The following is a 17,527-nucleotide window of genomic DNA, read 5'->3' as shown; positions in this document are numbered from 1 at the left end:
GCTATCCTCCATCCATGAGGTAAGAGGTTGGACATTATATTAAATCTAATAATCATAGCCTTTCCATAGGGTACGGCCTCACATATCAAATCTACATCATCAGACGGCCACTGGTCTTAAGGTGCCAGGACCGCCTCGACATCGCCAGTCCAGTCCTGATTGAGATGTATATGGATCGAGGGGGTGGAAGGTCAACTGCGCAGGATACAGGAGAGAGACAATGTTGAGGATTAAGAAGATGGGGCAGTTTTACCATTGGGTTTAGGGCAGCTGCATTAAAAAACCTGCCCAAGGTACATTGTTTCTTAGTTCATTGAAACAAATACACTTTTGTAGGGTTCCTTTAAAATGTAAGAGCAAACGCCATTCATATGGAATTTCAAGGTGGGAGGATTTTACAACTTGTCACCCTCTGTCTGCCTCGATGTCCTCTAAAATGTTTACCTGTCACTCTCTCCTGCCACAGGTTTGATGCAATAAGCCAAAGAAGTGAACACAAAAAAAGGCGAGAGAGCGTAATTTATGGAACGGCAGCATCTCCTGACGTTCTGGTATCTCCTCTCGGGATAATGTGACAGCTCGTAGAATGGAGCTGCGTCTCATCTTCCTTGTAAAAACCCATTAAGGGACTTTTAAACAAATCTCGTAATGCCCCATTTTGAAGGGCTGGGAGGATTAAACTGCCTTCTCATAATGCAGAAGAGTAGCTCGAGATGGGAATCATTTGGGGGGAGGTGGGACTGGGTGACAAATGGATCAATATTGCTTATTTATATAAGAGAAAAAAAAAAAAAAAATATATATATATATATATAATACTGTACATGTATATATTTATATATATAAATAATAATTATACATATATATATAATACATAATAATATATTAATAAATAATACATATATATAATCTTTTCTTTATATAAAATAAATAGTAATACTACATATATATTAATAAATAATACTATAATAGATATAAATAAATAATAATAATAATAATACTATAATAATATATATATATATATATATATATATATATATATATATATATATATATATATTTACTGCATTTAGAAAAATATGGCACTAACTATATGGCACTAACCCCCAAAAAAGAAATCCGAATTAAAACTAGCTGTCTTGGTAAAAACAAGTTTACAAAGTAATGAAAATGAAATGGTTTGTTACTTGGGTTATTTGACAAAGGAAAGGCTGAGATTAGGAGAAGAGGATTTTTGTTGGAAACATACAAGATATGGGCAGCGAATCTGTACTAAGCTTTAACACAATGACTTGTGTATCCCATGCCCTTTGTGCAGCGCTGCGGAATATGATGGCACACACGAGAGCGCTACACCCCCTGAGCATAGATTATACCCACCACGGGCTCATCGGATGCAGTTATAAATACCGTATTGGCTCGGATATAGGCCGCCCCCGTATATAGGCCGCACCCTAAAAGTTTGGTGCTTTTTTAAAGAAAAAGTTTTTTCTTTAAAAAAGCACCAAAAAACATGCTGCCACTCTGTCCTCTCCCCCCCGAGATATGCTGCCACTCTGTCCCCCCCCCTCGATATGCTGCCACTCTGTCCTCTCCCCCCCCCTCGATATGCTGCCACTCTGTCCCCCCCCCGATTTACCAGAGCAGACTCCCGGGTGTCTTACGGGGCCAGAGGGGGACATCTATGCACATCGTGTATACAACTCCTGGTGCCGGCACTCAGCGGAAGTGCCGGAACCGGAAGTTGTATACGCGTATTGCGTAGATGTCTTCCGCCGGCCCTGCAAGACACCCGGGAGTCTGCTCTGGTAAGTCGGGGGGGTTAAAATGCATCGTGCGGATGTTCACCGGCAACGGCACATCGCCGCTGCCGGTGAACGTCCATGCGATGCGCTTAGACAACCTCCCGTGCCGGTACTCCCCCCGTGCGGCCTATATTCGGGCCAATATGGTATATATTAATCATCACATAAACATGGCTATTTGGGATGCTACGAACCGTTCGGCCCATCTAGTCTCCCCATTTTTTTATGATATATCATTCATTGGTCTCATCTTAGATTCAGGAGCCGTATGTCTATCCCATGCATGTTTAAATCCCCTCACTGTATTACCCTCTACCACTTCTGCTGGGAGGCTGTTCCACTAACCTCCTGACGTTCAGTGAACTTCCGTACATTACATCTAACGTTCTGGGGTACTGAGTCCTCCAAATGTTTATAGCTATTATGCCTACTGCCCTAACGTCTGCATACCTACCTCTGACTAACCCCGTCCTATACAGTACCGCAATGTGGAAAATCGGTAAATACGGCTGTTGCTGCTCTAAAAATATGAATATAAAAACATTCCAAATTGTAAAATGCGTTTTTTTCTCTTTTACATCGAGTTCTGTTGACTGATTTTCTGGTCGGCTGACTTCTACCCATCTTAAGTGATCTCATCCTTATTCATTTTGACGCGTCTTTACCATGAAGAATTTAGTGAAACGAATAACTATATAGAAATTCTGTATTTACATCACATCCAGCTGGCTCTCCTGTTCCTAAGCTCTGGAGCCCCACGGAGTCTATACCCCCGTAGGCTAGAGTTTTGTTTTGGGTAGGAAGTTTGTGTTTTTGGTTAACTTTTAACAACAAACAGTGTAAGGTATTCTGTACGATTGCCGTAAACACAACCGCTCCAGCTCACGGAATTCTTAAGAGTGATTTTTCAATGGGACTATTTAAGGCCAAAATACCCATTAGTTGTGTTTAATGAAAAAAATGTTGATTGTTGCACCAATCAGACTCATCGACATCTGAAAAATGAACGTGGAGCGGTCACTTAAAAGAAACATAGACCGTGAAATTGTTGCACGTTGACTTTTTTTTTTTAAAGATTCCACATTTTTTTAAAGATATTCTCAATGATGGAATGTTGAGTTTTTCACGTTCTTAAAGCATCTTACAAAAGTCTGATCTCCTCGGAAGGACAATGGTGGACTTATTAATGTTTTTGGAGGTTTTGAGAAACTGGCTTGAAAACCTTAATTTAGGCGATCTTCGATCCTCAATGAACCCTCGACATGTTAAAAATAGTAAAGTCTTGGACGTTGTCTTGGTTAATTTCTAGCATTTGTCAGACTAGAAAGGGTTGGAATGGAGGATGAAGCATTGACCTTGATATGTCATCAGCAGGCTGCCGATAAGTGATAATAGCGTTAGAGAACGGCATTTACGTACACGTGTCGTTTACTTCATCTGCCGACCCAAAAACAAGCTTTTCAGGGTGGAAAAAATTCTGACACTCTTAATGTAGCACCTGTAATTTTTACATTTCTCCCCCCAAAAAGGTTCCTTTGTGGTTTTCGTATCATCAGTAGCTATATTCTTCACAATCTCCATGTGACGAAACCGAGTCCATGCCCACGTTGCCAAACGATTAGGAAACTTCACTCATCGGCTATATATATTATCTTCGGATTCTAGAAGTTTGTTTTGAGAATTCTTGAGGCTGCGAGTAAAATCGGTCTTTATTTCCCTTTAAAAAAACAAAACGATGTACAAGTTCAAACACAACCTTCATTGAAATGATCTTGAAACCACGCTGCTTTAATATTAAATAGGCGATAAATCTTTTTTCACGTTTCCGTATCTTCCTGCTGCGAACGTTTTTCCGCAGATAAGAATTTTACAAATGAAGAAAAATAGTTTATTGGAGCACAAAAGAGCGGACCTTCTTCTTCAGCGCTCAATTCGATAAACAGCTACATTTGATTTTAATTAGGTAAAAAAAAAAGCTTATTCTGTCCATGGTCCAACCACCCCAAAAAATCTTCAGTTGTGCTTGATGTGGTCATTCACCACTTGAGATCTTCTGAGCCCGATGAAGACTCTACTGATAGTTGTCTTGGGCAGGTGAACTTTTCCAATCCTACGTTTTGTTTGTTTTTTTTTTAGATAATTTAATAATTATCAGCAACATTCCAAGTAATGGAACCAGACATTCACAACATTTACCCTAGTCAACCATCGATGATAAAGGACTTCATCTTAAAAAGTTGTCCAATAGACGTTGTTGTCCTCAAGAGGCAAATTAAGGAGAACATGGGGAGTTTCAACTATTTCCGAAGGATTTAACATTATTTTTTTGGCACTTAAAGGGAGATAAGACACTAAATAGGATGATACATTCCTTTTAATGGCTGTGAAGGTTCCCCATTAATCCAAGATGTACTTGCCTTGTGTCTGGCAGACGTTACTCATGATTTCAATGAATTTATCATTAGCCGCCATTACGCAAGATTGTTCTGTTCTACCTAAATCTCTTCCTTGATTTATTTGACACTTTTCAAAGTGTTCCTTATTATGTCACCAAGAAAAAAAAACAAGTTGACAGCTAAGGTATCAAAAAGAACGACATCATAAGTTGCCCCAAACAAATTTCAGCATAAAAATTACAAAACCGAAGTTAGAAGGAGACCTTCAAACAATGTATGAAGTCAATGTGCAGAATGCCTTGATGAGGTCATTTTTGTAGATCCGTATAGAGAATTATTGAACAAGATGAACAGAGAACCTTACAGAACTTTTCATGGGTTGGACCTCAAGCGATGAAATCATCATCTGGCCACTCGATAACAAGGGCACAAACGAATAAAGCCATCTTGAGGACCACGGACTGCATTCTGAAAGCCTAAGCAGTTTGGGGGAACTCAGAAGACCTCATGAACGTTGAGACTCTACTAATCCTACAAATAAGAAAGATGTAAGACAAGTAGGTCAATAATAAGGGCTGTGGGGCAATTTGTCACAAAGACAGTTAGAGAATGAAGAGGTATCTCACAGGGGTCAATGTGAAGCATTTGGAGGGTAAATACCCCATCCAATCTATCTACTCTCTCCCAATGTTTGATGTCGTTGAGTTAATCTTTCTCCAACCACTAAAAAAAAAGGATGGATGGACAGATATGGACACCCTAGTATTTGGGTGTATTTTGACCCATAATAACTATATATTATTTTAATCTAGCAACAGTTTTACTTAACCTGCCCCTTTTAATGTTCCCCTGTAATTATACGGTCGGCTACACAAAACAACAGCATGAAATATCTCAATAGCCACTTTAAAAAATAAATTAAATATTTCATCCTGTGCTTTAGGTTGTGTGAGTAGAAATAATAAGAATGTCTTGCATTTCTGTGGAAATAACAATAATAATAATAAAAATAATAATAATCATTTTGACCGAGACCCGAGAGGCATTGAACAAAGGTTTTGAGATATCCGGAAAGGGGTTGTCTGCGGACTGCATTAAACATTTATTATTTATTAAAATATTTGTAACGTGAACTTGAATCATTACATTATTAATAATTCAGGATTCTTTATTAACGATCTGTTTTGAAAGCACCAGGGAGGGGAAGATTATGTAATCGGCTCAAGAAAAGGAACCTTTCCGATTATCCAAGAACTGTTGCTTTCGGAAATGATTCTCACTACGGAACATCTTCTATCAGGTGAATAAATCCTTTGGGCAGTTTTAGGGTTAATCTCCGTCCCGCTCAGTCGCCCAGCGGCTAGCCGCCCCCCAAGCCGGGGTGAGTATGCAGGAGGCATCATGTGAGGTCTGCGCTTTGTAAGATGGATATGTCAGAACCATCGCCTGCAGGGGGTGACCTGAGTACTGTCACTCAGGATAATCTCTCTCTCACCCTCTGTCTCATTCTCCCTCTCATGCATGCCCTGGGCTAATACTAATGTGCCGCTTTCTGTCTGCAAAGTGGCGTGACTGTCGATCTTTCCGCACCCAAACCGCGGGCACAGGTGGGAACGATTATAAGAGGCGCAGTTGGGACTGACGCTAGTTTGGACGGTTTACCCTTCCACTGCCGAGAGAAACCAAGGATCTGTGTTGCAGGCAAGACGACGATGGCGTAATCATAGAAACCAGACATGTCCCTGCTGTAAAGACTCAAACCTTAATCAGTCGTTGGTCTCATCTTAGATTCAGGAACCGTATGTCTATCCCATGCGTGTTAAACTCACTATATTAGCCTCTACAACATATGTAGGAAGGCTGTTCCTTTTATCAACCACCCTCTAAACTAAGTAACACTCCTTTCCATCGCATCCAAACCATCAACCCTCACATTTAAGACTATGACCTCTTATCATAACTCTCCTCTTTTGGAATACACTTCCCGCCTGTGCTTTCTATCACATCCGCCCTTTCTTCAATCCTCTGATCTACCCCTGGAAACGCATTTTCCCATATTTTCGTGTAAAGGAAGGTCCAAAAGGAACCCCAAACGTCTACAATCAAGCACCACTATTTCCTCAAGTAACACAATTGAAGTTCCCCTGTGAGATTATAAGAATACATGAACCACAGGATGGAGGAACTCCATTGATAAAACCATAATCTGTCCAGGTGAATAGCGCTGTTTAGTAAACATGGCAAAAAAACATTTAGTAAACATAGTGATTAGCATAATGTACTTCTCGTAAACACATACGAGGCTAATCCCTATAGATGTGAGCGTTCCTGGGCAGGAGCCGCCATCTTCTCCGTTCTCCTATCCGTTCTTCTAGAATGACTCTCTAATATATAACGTCATATGTCCACCCTGGCTTTTTTGTTGCCGGGGTGCCGTCGGAATATTCTTTAGGCTCATTTTCAAAACCAGAAACAGAGAGCTTGGTCTCCGGCCATCTTGGGTCCTTGAGATTGCGTGGAGGTTGGCTGCCGACAGGTTGGTGGAATATTGGGTATTAGAACCATCTTTTACTTGGCACACCTACGGCGCCTCTCAAAGTGTGTTCTTGAATGCAGATGTCAAGCTCGATTACAGACAAATGCGTCCACCACTCGTTCCTTTGATTGAAGTATCACACTTGTAACATTGTTACATTATTCTTCAATGAAAAGGATAGAGCCGGAAAAAAAAATATTATAATATAATTGTCCCTTTTTTGTAGAGGTCTCAACCTCTATTTCATAATCCACCATCATGGGAACCCAGATGACTTCTCCTAGTCCAGCTCGCTCGACGTAGACTCTTCTCATTCACATCACATGCGTTAGTCACTTCGGTCACGGCTGGGCTTAATCCTATGACCTAGAAGTAAAAGGATCAGAATCTTGATGCTAATTACGAACATAAGTCCAGCTCTGTGGGTCTGATCCCTGTCTGGAATATCCAAAGAAGAGCTTTGACGGGATCTTTCTTAAAAGATACATGGAATGCAACAGGACAGAACAAAAAGAAGCTAAATAAGCCTTCAAAGCCGACCTTGAAATTATTCTTTTTTTTAAAAAAAAAAGTGTCCTCATTTTTAATTTACTGTTTGGTTTTCAGTGGAGCGTTTGCCTTAACAAGCACAGAATGGACTTCAGCTGGACCATCACCCATGGGATGAAGAGGTGCCCAGTTCGGTTCCCGTCAGCCAGGGAAAGAAGGAACAAAATAGGGATACAAATAATATAGATGTCCTTTCATTTGGCCACATATATATAATAGAAGTAGAAGCTGTAATAATAATATAATAAAAATATCTATAGAATATCCACGGAATCCTCCTAAAAAGGTTGTCTATACATGCATTGAATCCAATCCAGGCTGTTGACTGGACCCCCTACCCTCTTCCATGAGAGCGCTGGCTGCTTCGTATATATACTTTAAGTTTTATATATATCCTCCCCTTCTAAACTGAGATGGTTAGATTTACATTTGCATTGGGTTCCCAATCAAATCGATGGCTGTAAGAGTCCTTCCTGCTGTCCATGCAACTATAAGACATGTTCGTTCACTTCCCAAACTTCCCTTCAAGAGATTACATTTTTAATTTGTAGGAGTGCAAGATGGCAAGCCATAAAATCATACGTCCGTAATAATCATAACCATTATTCAAAAATTGAAAACACATTTGTTTGTGTTTTCTAATCAATGCTCGTTATAGAGATTCTTCCCCTGATGCCCCTCTTTCCTACCATGTACCATCTTTCCTACCATGTACCCTCTTTCTTCCTCATGCCCCTATTTCCTCCCCTGATGCCCCTCTTTCCTACCATGTACCCTCTTTCAGCCCCATGCCCCTCTTTCCTCCTCATGCCCCTCTTTCCTCCCCTGATGCCCCTCTTTCCTACCATGTGCCCCTTTTTCCTACCATGTACCTCTCTTTCCTCCCCTGATGCCCCCCTTTTCTAGGAGGTCAGAATGTTTGCTGGGTATGAGGGTATCGCAGGGTTCTACGGCCCTAACAGCCCCGATAATGTGTATAGAAACAGCAGGGAATGGCTTTATAAATTAAATGGGGTAAAAAAATTACACAAATACCCTGCAATAGACCTCCTAAAGCGAAAGGCATGCAACACGATTCCCGAAAGAGGCACATTCTTACAAAGCTGTTTTACTCATTCGACAAAAGAAAATCCAGATTTTTGTGTTTTTTTCTCTGCAAATTCCACAGATCTAAGTTTCACTATAAGTGTCTCTCTTTTTTTCTCCTGTGGACGCGTAGGGGGGTCTAGAAATAGAAATGACCCCAAGGCGTTTGGAAACCCAAAGATAGGTAACTCTTTTATCCTATTTACGATACAGAGTCCGTCTTAAAATATTAAGTCCGCCCCAAGGCTGTTGTGACTACACGGATCTCCCTCCCCACCCCCGTCTTCTCAGCATCAGTGTCCAAATTTATACCCCCTGGCTGAATCCGTGACATGTTGCTGTTCCATTCTCCGTGACACACCTGTCCAAAAATCCCCGGCTTCTGGCATGGGGTGGGAATGGCTGATGGGGAGAAATGGCGAGAGAGTGACAAGTCTTGATCTCTTTTTTTTTGGGGGGGGGTGGTATTGATCTCTTTTAAGTATGTGGTGGGGGGGTAGAGACACACTCTCCTCTCTTTGGGAGGGATGGGTGTTTTGAGTTCACCTTTTGCTTAGAAGTGAGGGAATAAATGATTAGGTGTACCAGATCCCCATTATAGGTGAAAGTTGCTGATCTGAAGAGGTCCACTGTGAAAGCAAAGAAATCAGGGGGGAAAAATACACTAGATTGCAAGCTCTTGCGAGCCGGACCCTCTTTACCTAATGAGTCGGTTCGTATCTTTTTAGACAGTATAATAATAATGTTTTAGGGGGCCGTCCCCTGCTTGAGACCTCTTTCCCCAATTCATACTGATCATGGAATTGTCCCCTGAAACCCTCATAGATCCAAAAGGTTAAACCATATTCCAAAATGTACTTTTCTTCCCTTGCCATTAAGGTTTTTTTTTACCATAATCAACAGTTTTGAAATCCCCACCAGCCAATTTATTTGAGAAGCCATACGGCACGTTAAAATTCACTCGGTGTATTAGCCTCATTTATTTACCAGCCATATATATATATATATATATATATATATATATATGTTCCGGTTGCCCCTCTTTTCTAGGAGCTTGGAATGTTTGCCGGGTATGAGGGTATCACAGGGTTCTACAGCCCTAATAATGTCTTGTAAAGCCCCAGTCACTCCTCTAACCCCACCCCTCATAACAAAACTGCCCCTCTCTGGGTATTTGGAATAGATACCTCCTGCCACTGGCTCTTAGTTCTTCTGGCTTTGTCCCAATCAAACAGGGAAAAGAAAAAATGTCGGTGCGCTAAGCTAGTCACAGGCTCAAATAATACAAATGTATAATACGAGGCCTACCAAACAGGTGTAAGCATGCTGCAAAAACAGTGTATTGGCTGTACAATGTATACAAAAAACAAAAACTGTCTGCGCTTCTTACCCTAATAAAGTTGGCAACAAATACATAAACATAATATAAATGAGAGGTTTTGGTTATATGAATTGGCCAAAGCATAAATAAGCTCACCCGCCACGTCAAGGCACACTCTCAATAGGGTGAGAACCTACTCTCACCTCCTACGTAGTGGGCACACAAAGCAGTTTATACTGCTACAATCAAATGCAGGGACCTAGTGGTTAATTTAACCCACAGTCGCCATGACAACAAGGCATAAGGCCCTTTTAAATGTGTCCTAGACAATGCCTGAAGGAAAAATGAAAAAAACATACATTTTATGCCCTGCAGACTATATAAAACCTCTTTTTATGTGATAATAAATAATACATTAACAATGATGCAGCGCCGGTCCCTGCGCAGACAGCCAATTAAATGGAATTATGGAAACAGGCAGCGTGAAGGGCACGCCTTAGGGGCTTGAGTCCTGGTGAAACCCGGAAGTGATGACGTGTGCTGGGAAAAGAGTGCACAACCCGGTGTATTGGTGGCAGCTGAATGTGCTGCTCGGTACAATATCGATAATCGCGATATTGGGGATCGATAATAGTAAATAATGGAGTCTCTGTACCACCAGAGTAACAAGTGAGTCCAACGGGAGAGCTCAGTGTGCCAGAGACATGTCTGCTAGTGTATTAGCTGTCAGATATACCTTTACATTGTGTCACAGTGCTGAAGGGGTTAATGATCATTTATTTATTATTAATCATCATTAATCATTATTATAAACCTGCAATTATTATTGAGAATCATTTGGCTGATAAAATCTGTTTTTTTTTGTCGTTATATTTTGAGCACAGTTTTTTTTTAATTATTATAATTTATTGTTATATTATAGCTCCGTCGTACTCCGTAGCGCTTTACGTTGCTGTTAATAAACTAAGGATAAAAATGACAAAGTGATGATGTCACAATGATGTGTCAAATGTGTTATTTTTTTGAATGAATGTCATGGGATTGTGGTATGGCTCAACACTAATGGATAAGACGTATGCTATTGGGAGATATCAGACGCGTCTTTTTTTTTCACGAAATCTGACATTTTTGTAAATACGGCAAAAGCAGCAACTGTTATCGATAGAAGTGGGTTAAATTCTTTGGCATTGGGGGGTAGTTGGGGTGCCCATATAATGCCCCTGCTCCTTTTTTTTGCCCTAACCCCCTTTCTTTTCCTTCTCAGACATGTTCACGAGGTTCAGTCTCATATGGCGCGGCTGGAGACATGCGACAAGCAGTCAGTACATCGTAAGTAATTTGAAAATCTTAATTTTTTTTTTTATATCGGCCGCTAAGCATTTCAATATTTCTAACACTTAAAAACGTAGACATTTAGGTTTACACATAATTATTATTTTTTTTAAATTATATATTAATATAATGAGTGCTAATTATACGGCTCTGTGTATAGAGAGCTAGATTGCTGGTAACTGTTTGGTTTTCTTTTCTCCCCCCCCCCCCAGTTGTAGAGAATGAAATTCAAGCGCGGATAGATCAGATCTTTAGCAACTTGGAACGCCTGGAAATTCTTTGTAGCAAAGAGCCGCCCAGTAAAAGGCAGAATGCTAAACTGTGAGTACCGTCTCATACCCGGTTTCTGGGGCATCTAGTAGGGCTTGACAGCAGATGAGGTTGTCCGGTTGCCCTCACCCAGCTGTCCTGTCACCAAATGAGGCATTTATTACAGGTTTGTAAGAAAAAGTTTCCTTGTTGAGGGTAATACAAGGGAAATATAACTTTTTACAGGAGAAATCAAAGTTGTACTTTGTTTTATGACGCGTTCTTCCCGCTTTTCAGGATGGAGGTAGACGTCTGCGGGATTCGGGGTCGCAAAAATAGAAAAATGATCCGCTAGATAAAAAAAACTATTTTCCGGCCAGTCTATAGTTGTAGGGCCGGAGTAATCTCAAGATTTGGGTATCTGTGGCTCCTGAAATTTAAAGGGACGCTCCAGCCATCGTGTGAACTATAATTTGGGGTCTCTGTAAATGTTCTTGTGGTCCGTATTACTGCTTCATGGGGGGGGGGGTCCTGTAGGATCCCCATTCTTTGATTTTGCCTCGCCTGACCACCAGTACTAGACTTTCCAGAAATATGTTTGGAGGGTGTCTAATGACACCCCCCATGTGTATGTGCAGAATGCAGCCAATCAGTGAAGGAGTTGTTGCTCAGCTTCTGGAGCTGCAGCTCATTCCAAAGGTAAGGTTTTTTTTTTCTTTTAAGATGAAGAATACATATTTAAGTACATTAAGAGCACTTTTCTATGCATTTTTCCACGATGAGACTCGTGGGACCCCGGAGCCAATTCTTATTTTTTTGTGCCGCAGACACGTCTGGTTTTCAGGATAAAGTCTTAATTGTATATTAATTACAGAATTCTTTAAGCACTAGCATGATCACAGCCCCCGGAGGTCTGCGCTTAGGTATGACTTCGAGATAGTGGTTTTCACCACATTATACGTCTTTGCTTCGGGGCTTTGCAGCAGGTGATTGGAATGCATCAGCCGCCAGCTTTGTGGAGTCTGGAGAGTCCGTACAGGTTTGCAGTCTGAGGGGCAGCACTGGGAACATGGTCTCCCCGACTTTGCTGAGAGTCTTAAAAAGCAGCTGATCATCCGGGTGATCTCTATGGATCAAGTTGGCTCAAAGATTTGTCTGTCTGGCTTCTACGTTCTACGCACATTTGTCGAGTTGCGTTCTAAACACGATGAAGCATTATATATATAGATATATATAGATATATATATATATATATATATAGATATATATATGTTATAGATAGCCTTGCTTTAAAGTGCACAGCAGAGAAGGTGTTAATTAGTAGTTCATTATGAAACGGAAGCAAAAATATTACTCCACGAGCGACCGCCTCAAAACCCCATTTTTTATGGGGAAAAAAAAAATTCTCCGATCTTATCTACAGACATAACGTGAACTTCAAATAGCTATGAGAGTGGATCAGACTAATCATTTACGGAAAAGGCCGCCTGGAATCGGGATAGTTCTGGGGCTGGCATGCATCTCCTCCCCCACCCATACATACTTTTTAGATTCCATCCATCCCCGTCCCCCCCCAGGGCGGTTTTGGGAAGCATTTAATTGAGGCAGGTCACCAAAAGGCCACAGCACAGGTTTCCTGTGTAAGGCTTTTGTCAGTGGACTTTCCACACTGAGCAGGTAAACGCTATGTTAACCTTTTCAGTGCCGCACCTCAGTCTGCTGACCTCATCTGTTCCAAGAAAATCCCTTTGCAATAAAAAAAAAGGAGTGATGAATGCATGGCATTATCTCCCAGTAGAGGTGGTTATGACCCACATACCGTATGACTTCCTTTTGACGCATGGAGCCTTGGTACGTCAGGTATTTAAGTACGTGGCAAAAACGTATATAACGCACCCCTAATCCAGGTATTTTTGGTTATTATGTATGCAGGGTCTTAGAGGATGTTCAATGAGATGTAACAACGCAAGGGCAAGCGCTGCTCCTCCCCATAACGTTAGACCCCTGCTTATTCACTGGTGTAATCCCCCTTTCGCTGTTATCTCTCGCTAGGCGCGTCGATCAGCTGAAATACGATGTACAACATCTGCAGTCCGCGCTGGGAAACTTTCAGCACCGGCGTTACGCCCGCGAGCAGCAGGAGAGGGAACGCGAGGAACTGCTGTCAAGAAGTTACACGACCAACGTAAGTGTACCGGCAATCAAAAAGACATTTTCTAATGGAGGACGCCTTAACGGGACGGTGCAGCCGCCTAGCAAACAGCAGCCGCTCTGATACGTAGATATTTCAGATAACACCGGATAATCTGGGTGTCTGAGAAGCCAGTTTTATTAATTCAGTGGTTTGGAAAGTCACCTTTACACATATTCTCAAGCAGGGACCCAATAACAAAATTGAGTAACATGTTTTGTATATTTTACTTATATATATATATATATAATTTTTTTAAAATTATATATATATATATATTTTTTTTTTAAATGTCGCATTTAATATACCATTACCTTTACCTGGTTTGCAAGAATCCTTTTTATTTCCTTGAGATGCAGTTGTGCTCCTTGTTGGTGACACAGAATCCTGGCTTATTTTTTTTTTTCCATTATTTTTAATTTAAATAATAATTTTGCCTCGTCTCTGGCTCCTAAAAAAATAATAATAATAAAAAAAAAAGATAATCTATGGCCAGCTGCTAAATTCTACAAATGTTTGGTGTTAGCACTTTTTAAGCAAGGATTTGCAAAGGACGTCCCTCCTTCCAGCTGTCACACGCTCAAAAACATGGGGAGGAATGTTTTTTTAAAAAAATCTTTACAAGCAATGGTTAAAAAGAGCCCTTTTGTTTCTCGATATGATTAAATCTCTCTGCAGGCGTTGAATGCATTGCAGCACACGGTATGCCTGTTTCTGAGTATTCCAGGATGATATAAACAAAGGTCCCATTTCTCACGCAGGATTCAGAGACCACCATACACATGGACGAAACCCTCCAATTTAATTCCTCGGTCCGTAACGCCCACCAAGGGATAGACGATCTCCTGGGGAGTGGGACCGGTATACTGGAAGGGCTGAGGGACCAAAGGAAAACCTTAAAGGTGGGGAGCAAGTGGGGGTAAAATGGAATGGGCTTTGGGAGGAATTTCGGGCACTCAAAATGGGAAAAGTACAGCTGGAAGAATCACTCTTCTCGTTGGACAGAAGATATATATATATATTTTTTTCTCGCTAATGGTATGTATCGGATAAGGTTTTATTAACCCCTTCAGGACCGGCATCCTCGTACTGCATCTTCCCTTGAAGACCGCAGTTTTATTTAAATATTTTAATTCCGTGGTCGTGATTCGCTCCAAAGCGCTCACATGCATGGAATTGAAGGGGAGTGGCTGCTGCGGATCGCTGGGGACACCCAGCAGTCAGTAGCAGCCATCCCTCGCGATCCCAGCGTCCATAGCGACGCTGGATCGGGCATCATCGATGACGTACCTGGTACATCACGGTCTGGCGGTGACGTATGACCAGGAAGTACCCGGTACGTCCCGGTCCTGAAGGGGTTAATTTCCAGGTTTTTATTGACCATTGATCGTGATTTTTTTAAGTTATTGGGGATTCCATTATCCCAAGACTAGGCGGTCACCTTTCATGTTCGTATCTTGAGCACTTGTAATATTTCCCTTCTGCTGCCATGATGATGTCCCATGTGTTTGACACCGAGGAGCAATCGTGTTCATCGTCTAATGAAGAAATGTTAAGGTCGCTGGTTGCAGACTTGAGAATCGCGGGCTCTGGAGGAAAATAATATCACGGGAATGAAGGCTGTTTGGTTTGGGTGGTTAGACTATTGCTTAAGGCATAGAATTGCGTGGTATTTTTGTTGCTCATCAGAAAACATGGTGGATACAAACACCTGAGTCTTCCAAGAGCCGTGGGGGCCGATACTCAAGAAACATTCAGGATTACTTGTTCTAATTTAGTCTGAAAATAATCTATTTCAATACTTTTCACTTTCTCTATCTCGGTTGTAACTCCTTTATAGTATTATCGTCCTCTTGTCGCTTCTGTCTTGTGACTCACTTTCTGCTCCGACTCTCTGTTCCTTCCACAGGGAACCCAGAAGAAGATCCTGGACGTGGCGAACATGTTGGGCCTTTCTAATACGGTCATGCGCCTAATCGAGAAGAGGGCTTTTCAGGACAAAGTCATTATGATTGGCGGGATGCTTCTAACCTGTGTCGTCATGATTCTGGTGATCAAGTACCTGACATGAAAAGCGGGAGTCTCAACGTTCGTTACCCAGATTACCCGTCATCATCCTCTCTCTGTTCATCTCCGTCATCAGCTGTGAAAACTCAATACTGCCACTGTGGACAGAGAGAGGTGATGGGAATTCAGATAAAATGCAGACTTATCAGAGGGACATTAACTGCTTGAGTGAGCCAGCCCCATACCAAGTGTATTTAATTAACAGCCCCCCTTGTCTTACTGTGCGCTCTATTAAAATCTCTAGTCTATTTGACAAAGGAAGGTAAAGTCGGTGGTTGGACGAACTCTGTTTTGGGCATTCCGCTTCTGGTGGATATGAACAAAGGGTCGGGGAGGAGGGACGGGAAAAAAAGCAACGGTTACAAAATGACTAGATGTCTCCCAGAAGCCAATGAGTCCGTGGCTTCCACTTCCATGTCATCTGCCGGAGACCCAAAGTCTTCGTGAACCATAGCAAGAGGCCATCTCCATATTTATCTATAGCCGTCTATCGGGAAAAGGATGCAAAGCAAAAAAATAACTTTTAATTTAATTTCTGTGATTCAGAACTTGTAAAGATTTTTTTTTATTTGTTTTCACTCTTTGCTTTCTGTCTGAAACATGGCAGACGGCATTGGGTTGGGAGGTCTACCACACCAGCCTTGAAGAAGACCAGGATCCCTTTTGTCGTAACGGTGCTGTAACCTGAAATACAACACCAGCCAGCCTCAGAGCCTGTTAGAGGATATTAGGAGCTGTAGTTAATGGATTAGGACTTCCGTTATTTTGCCGCAGCATATGTTCCATGTTGACCCTATATATATATATATGTATATATATATATTACGCCCTATATTTGATCTCGTACATTACGCCCTAGAAGACCATCTCAATTTCCACTGGAGACATGGAAACCATGACATATATGTAATTATTTCAGAATTCTCCATAGACCTCTTGCCCTTGGGGAGTATCAGACAATTAAATTCACAGGAATATTTCGATCCGCTTTTGGAATAAACATAAGCCGTTTGGTTTTTACCTTCATTTGGTCTTTGGGATTATTCTTAAAGCCTGGTGTTTATTTCCCAGTGGATACCCTTTGGTTAAAAATCTGACAATTCGGAGTGTATATAGTTTAAAATAACTTGGCATTATAACTATGTTCCCTTCTATCAAAGCGTTGAGCAACTATGGTTAACACTGTGGCGGAATAAATAGTCCCGGTGAGAGGCTCGAGGGGTACGCTTGCTAACCGGTTACAAAAATTAAAGCGTTAATAAAAATTTTGCACATCTTAATGCAGTGAAGAACAAATACACAGTGTATTCATTTAAAACATGATTCTGCTCTTGATGGCCTAAATATCGTATACGAAGCCAGATGTTGGTTGAGGATTATGGGGGTTGTCTTTCAATAACAGCTGGAGACCAAGCTGCTGGCTCCCCCTGTTCTATATGTATGACCCCCTTATAGCAGAAGAATTTGTGCTGCGGACCCTGGAAAGCTTTGAAGGTTCGTACCGGCACCAGCATGGCAGCCAACGTGTTAAGTGAAAGAGACCTCTCTGCGCCGTGATTAATGTCACAAACTGAGTGAGACTCATCCAAGCAGAGCGTATAAGGGTCTTACCCAGCAGCCCTTATTTATATGCACACAGAGCTGTTATTAACCTGCCGGGGCGTCCGTGAGTCATTGTATATATTTATACTCCGCGATTACGGGTATTTAAATACAGCACCTGGGAGTTTATGTAATGTCGCTATTTACATAGAAATGTGTACTTGCTGGAGATTATGCGCTTGGAACTCTGCAAGTTCTATATGAAGAATTCTTTGCCCCCCTTGCCATTTTTAAAAGCCCGTGCTTGATGATGACGGTGCTGTTAGTTGTCTCCAATATGGGTCGGATTGGTGACCTTCACACCCTTAAAGTCTGGACCCCAGATTATTCTGCTCTGTGTTATCTGTGTGCTTGTAACCTAATCAGTAACACTTGATATAAGTAATCAATTGA

The 17,527-nt window shown here is 41.5% G+C and overlaps 1 protein-coding gene across 1 annotated transcript; it reads left to right on the top strand.

The window, feature by feature from the left end:
• Window positions 1-10,234: 10,234 nt before the first annotated feature.
• GOSR2 (golgi SNAP receptor complex member 2) lies at window positions 10,235-16,053 on the top strand. The gene is made up of 6 exons (XM_053453245.1): window positions 10,235-10,362; window positions 10,958-11,022; window positions 11,238-11,346; window positions 13,327-13,459; window positions 14,227-14,367; window positions 15,375-16,053. The coding sequence occupies exons 1-6, from the start codon at window positions 10,334-10,336 to the stop codon at window positions 15,534-15,536; spliced, it is 639 nt and encodes a 212-aa protein (XP_053309220.1). The 5' UTR covers window positions 10,235-10,333; the 3' UTR covers window positions 15,537-16,053.
• The last annotated feature ends 1,474 nt before the right edge of the window (window positions 16,054-17,527 follow it).

Source organism: Spea bombifrons, chromosome 13 (genome assembly GCF_027358695.1).
Source record: "Spea bombifrons isolate aSpeBom1 chromosome 13, aSpeBom1.2.pri, whole genome shotgun sequence".
Classification (NCBI taxonomy): domain Eukaryota; kingdom Metazoa; phylum Chordata; class Amphibia; order Anura; family Pelobatidae; genus Spea; species Spea bombifrons.
This window is presented reverse-complemented; position numbering and strand designations above follow the sequence as displayed.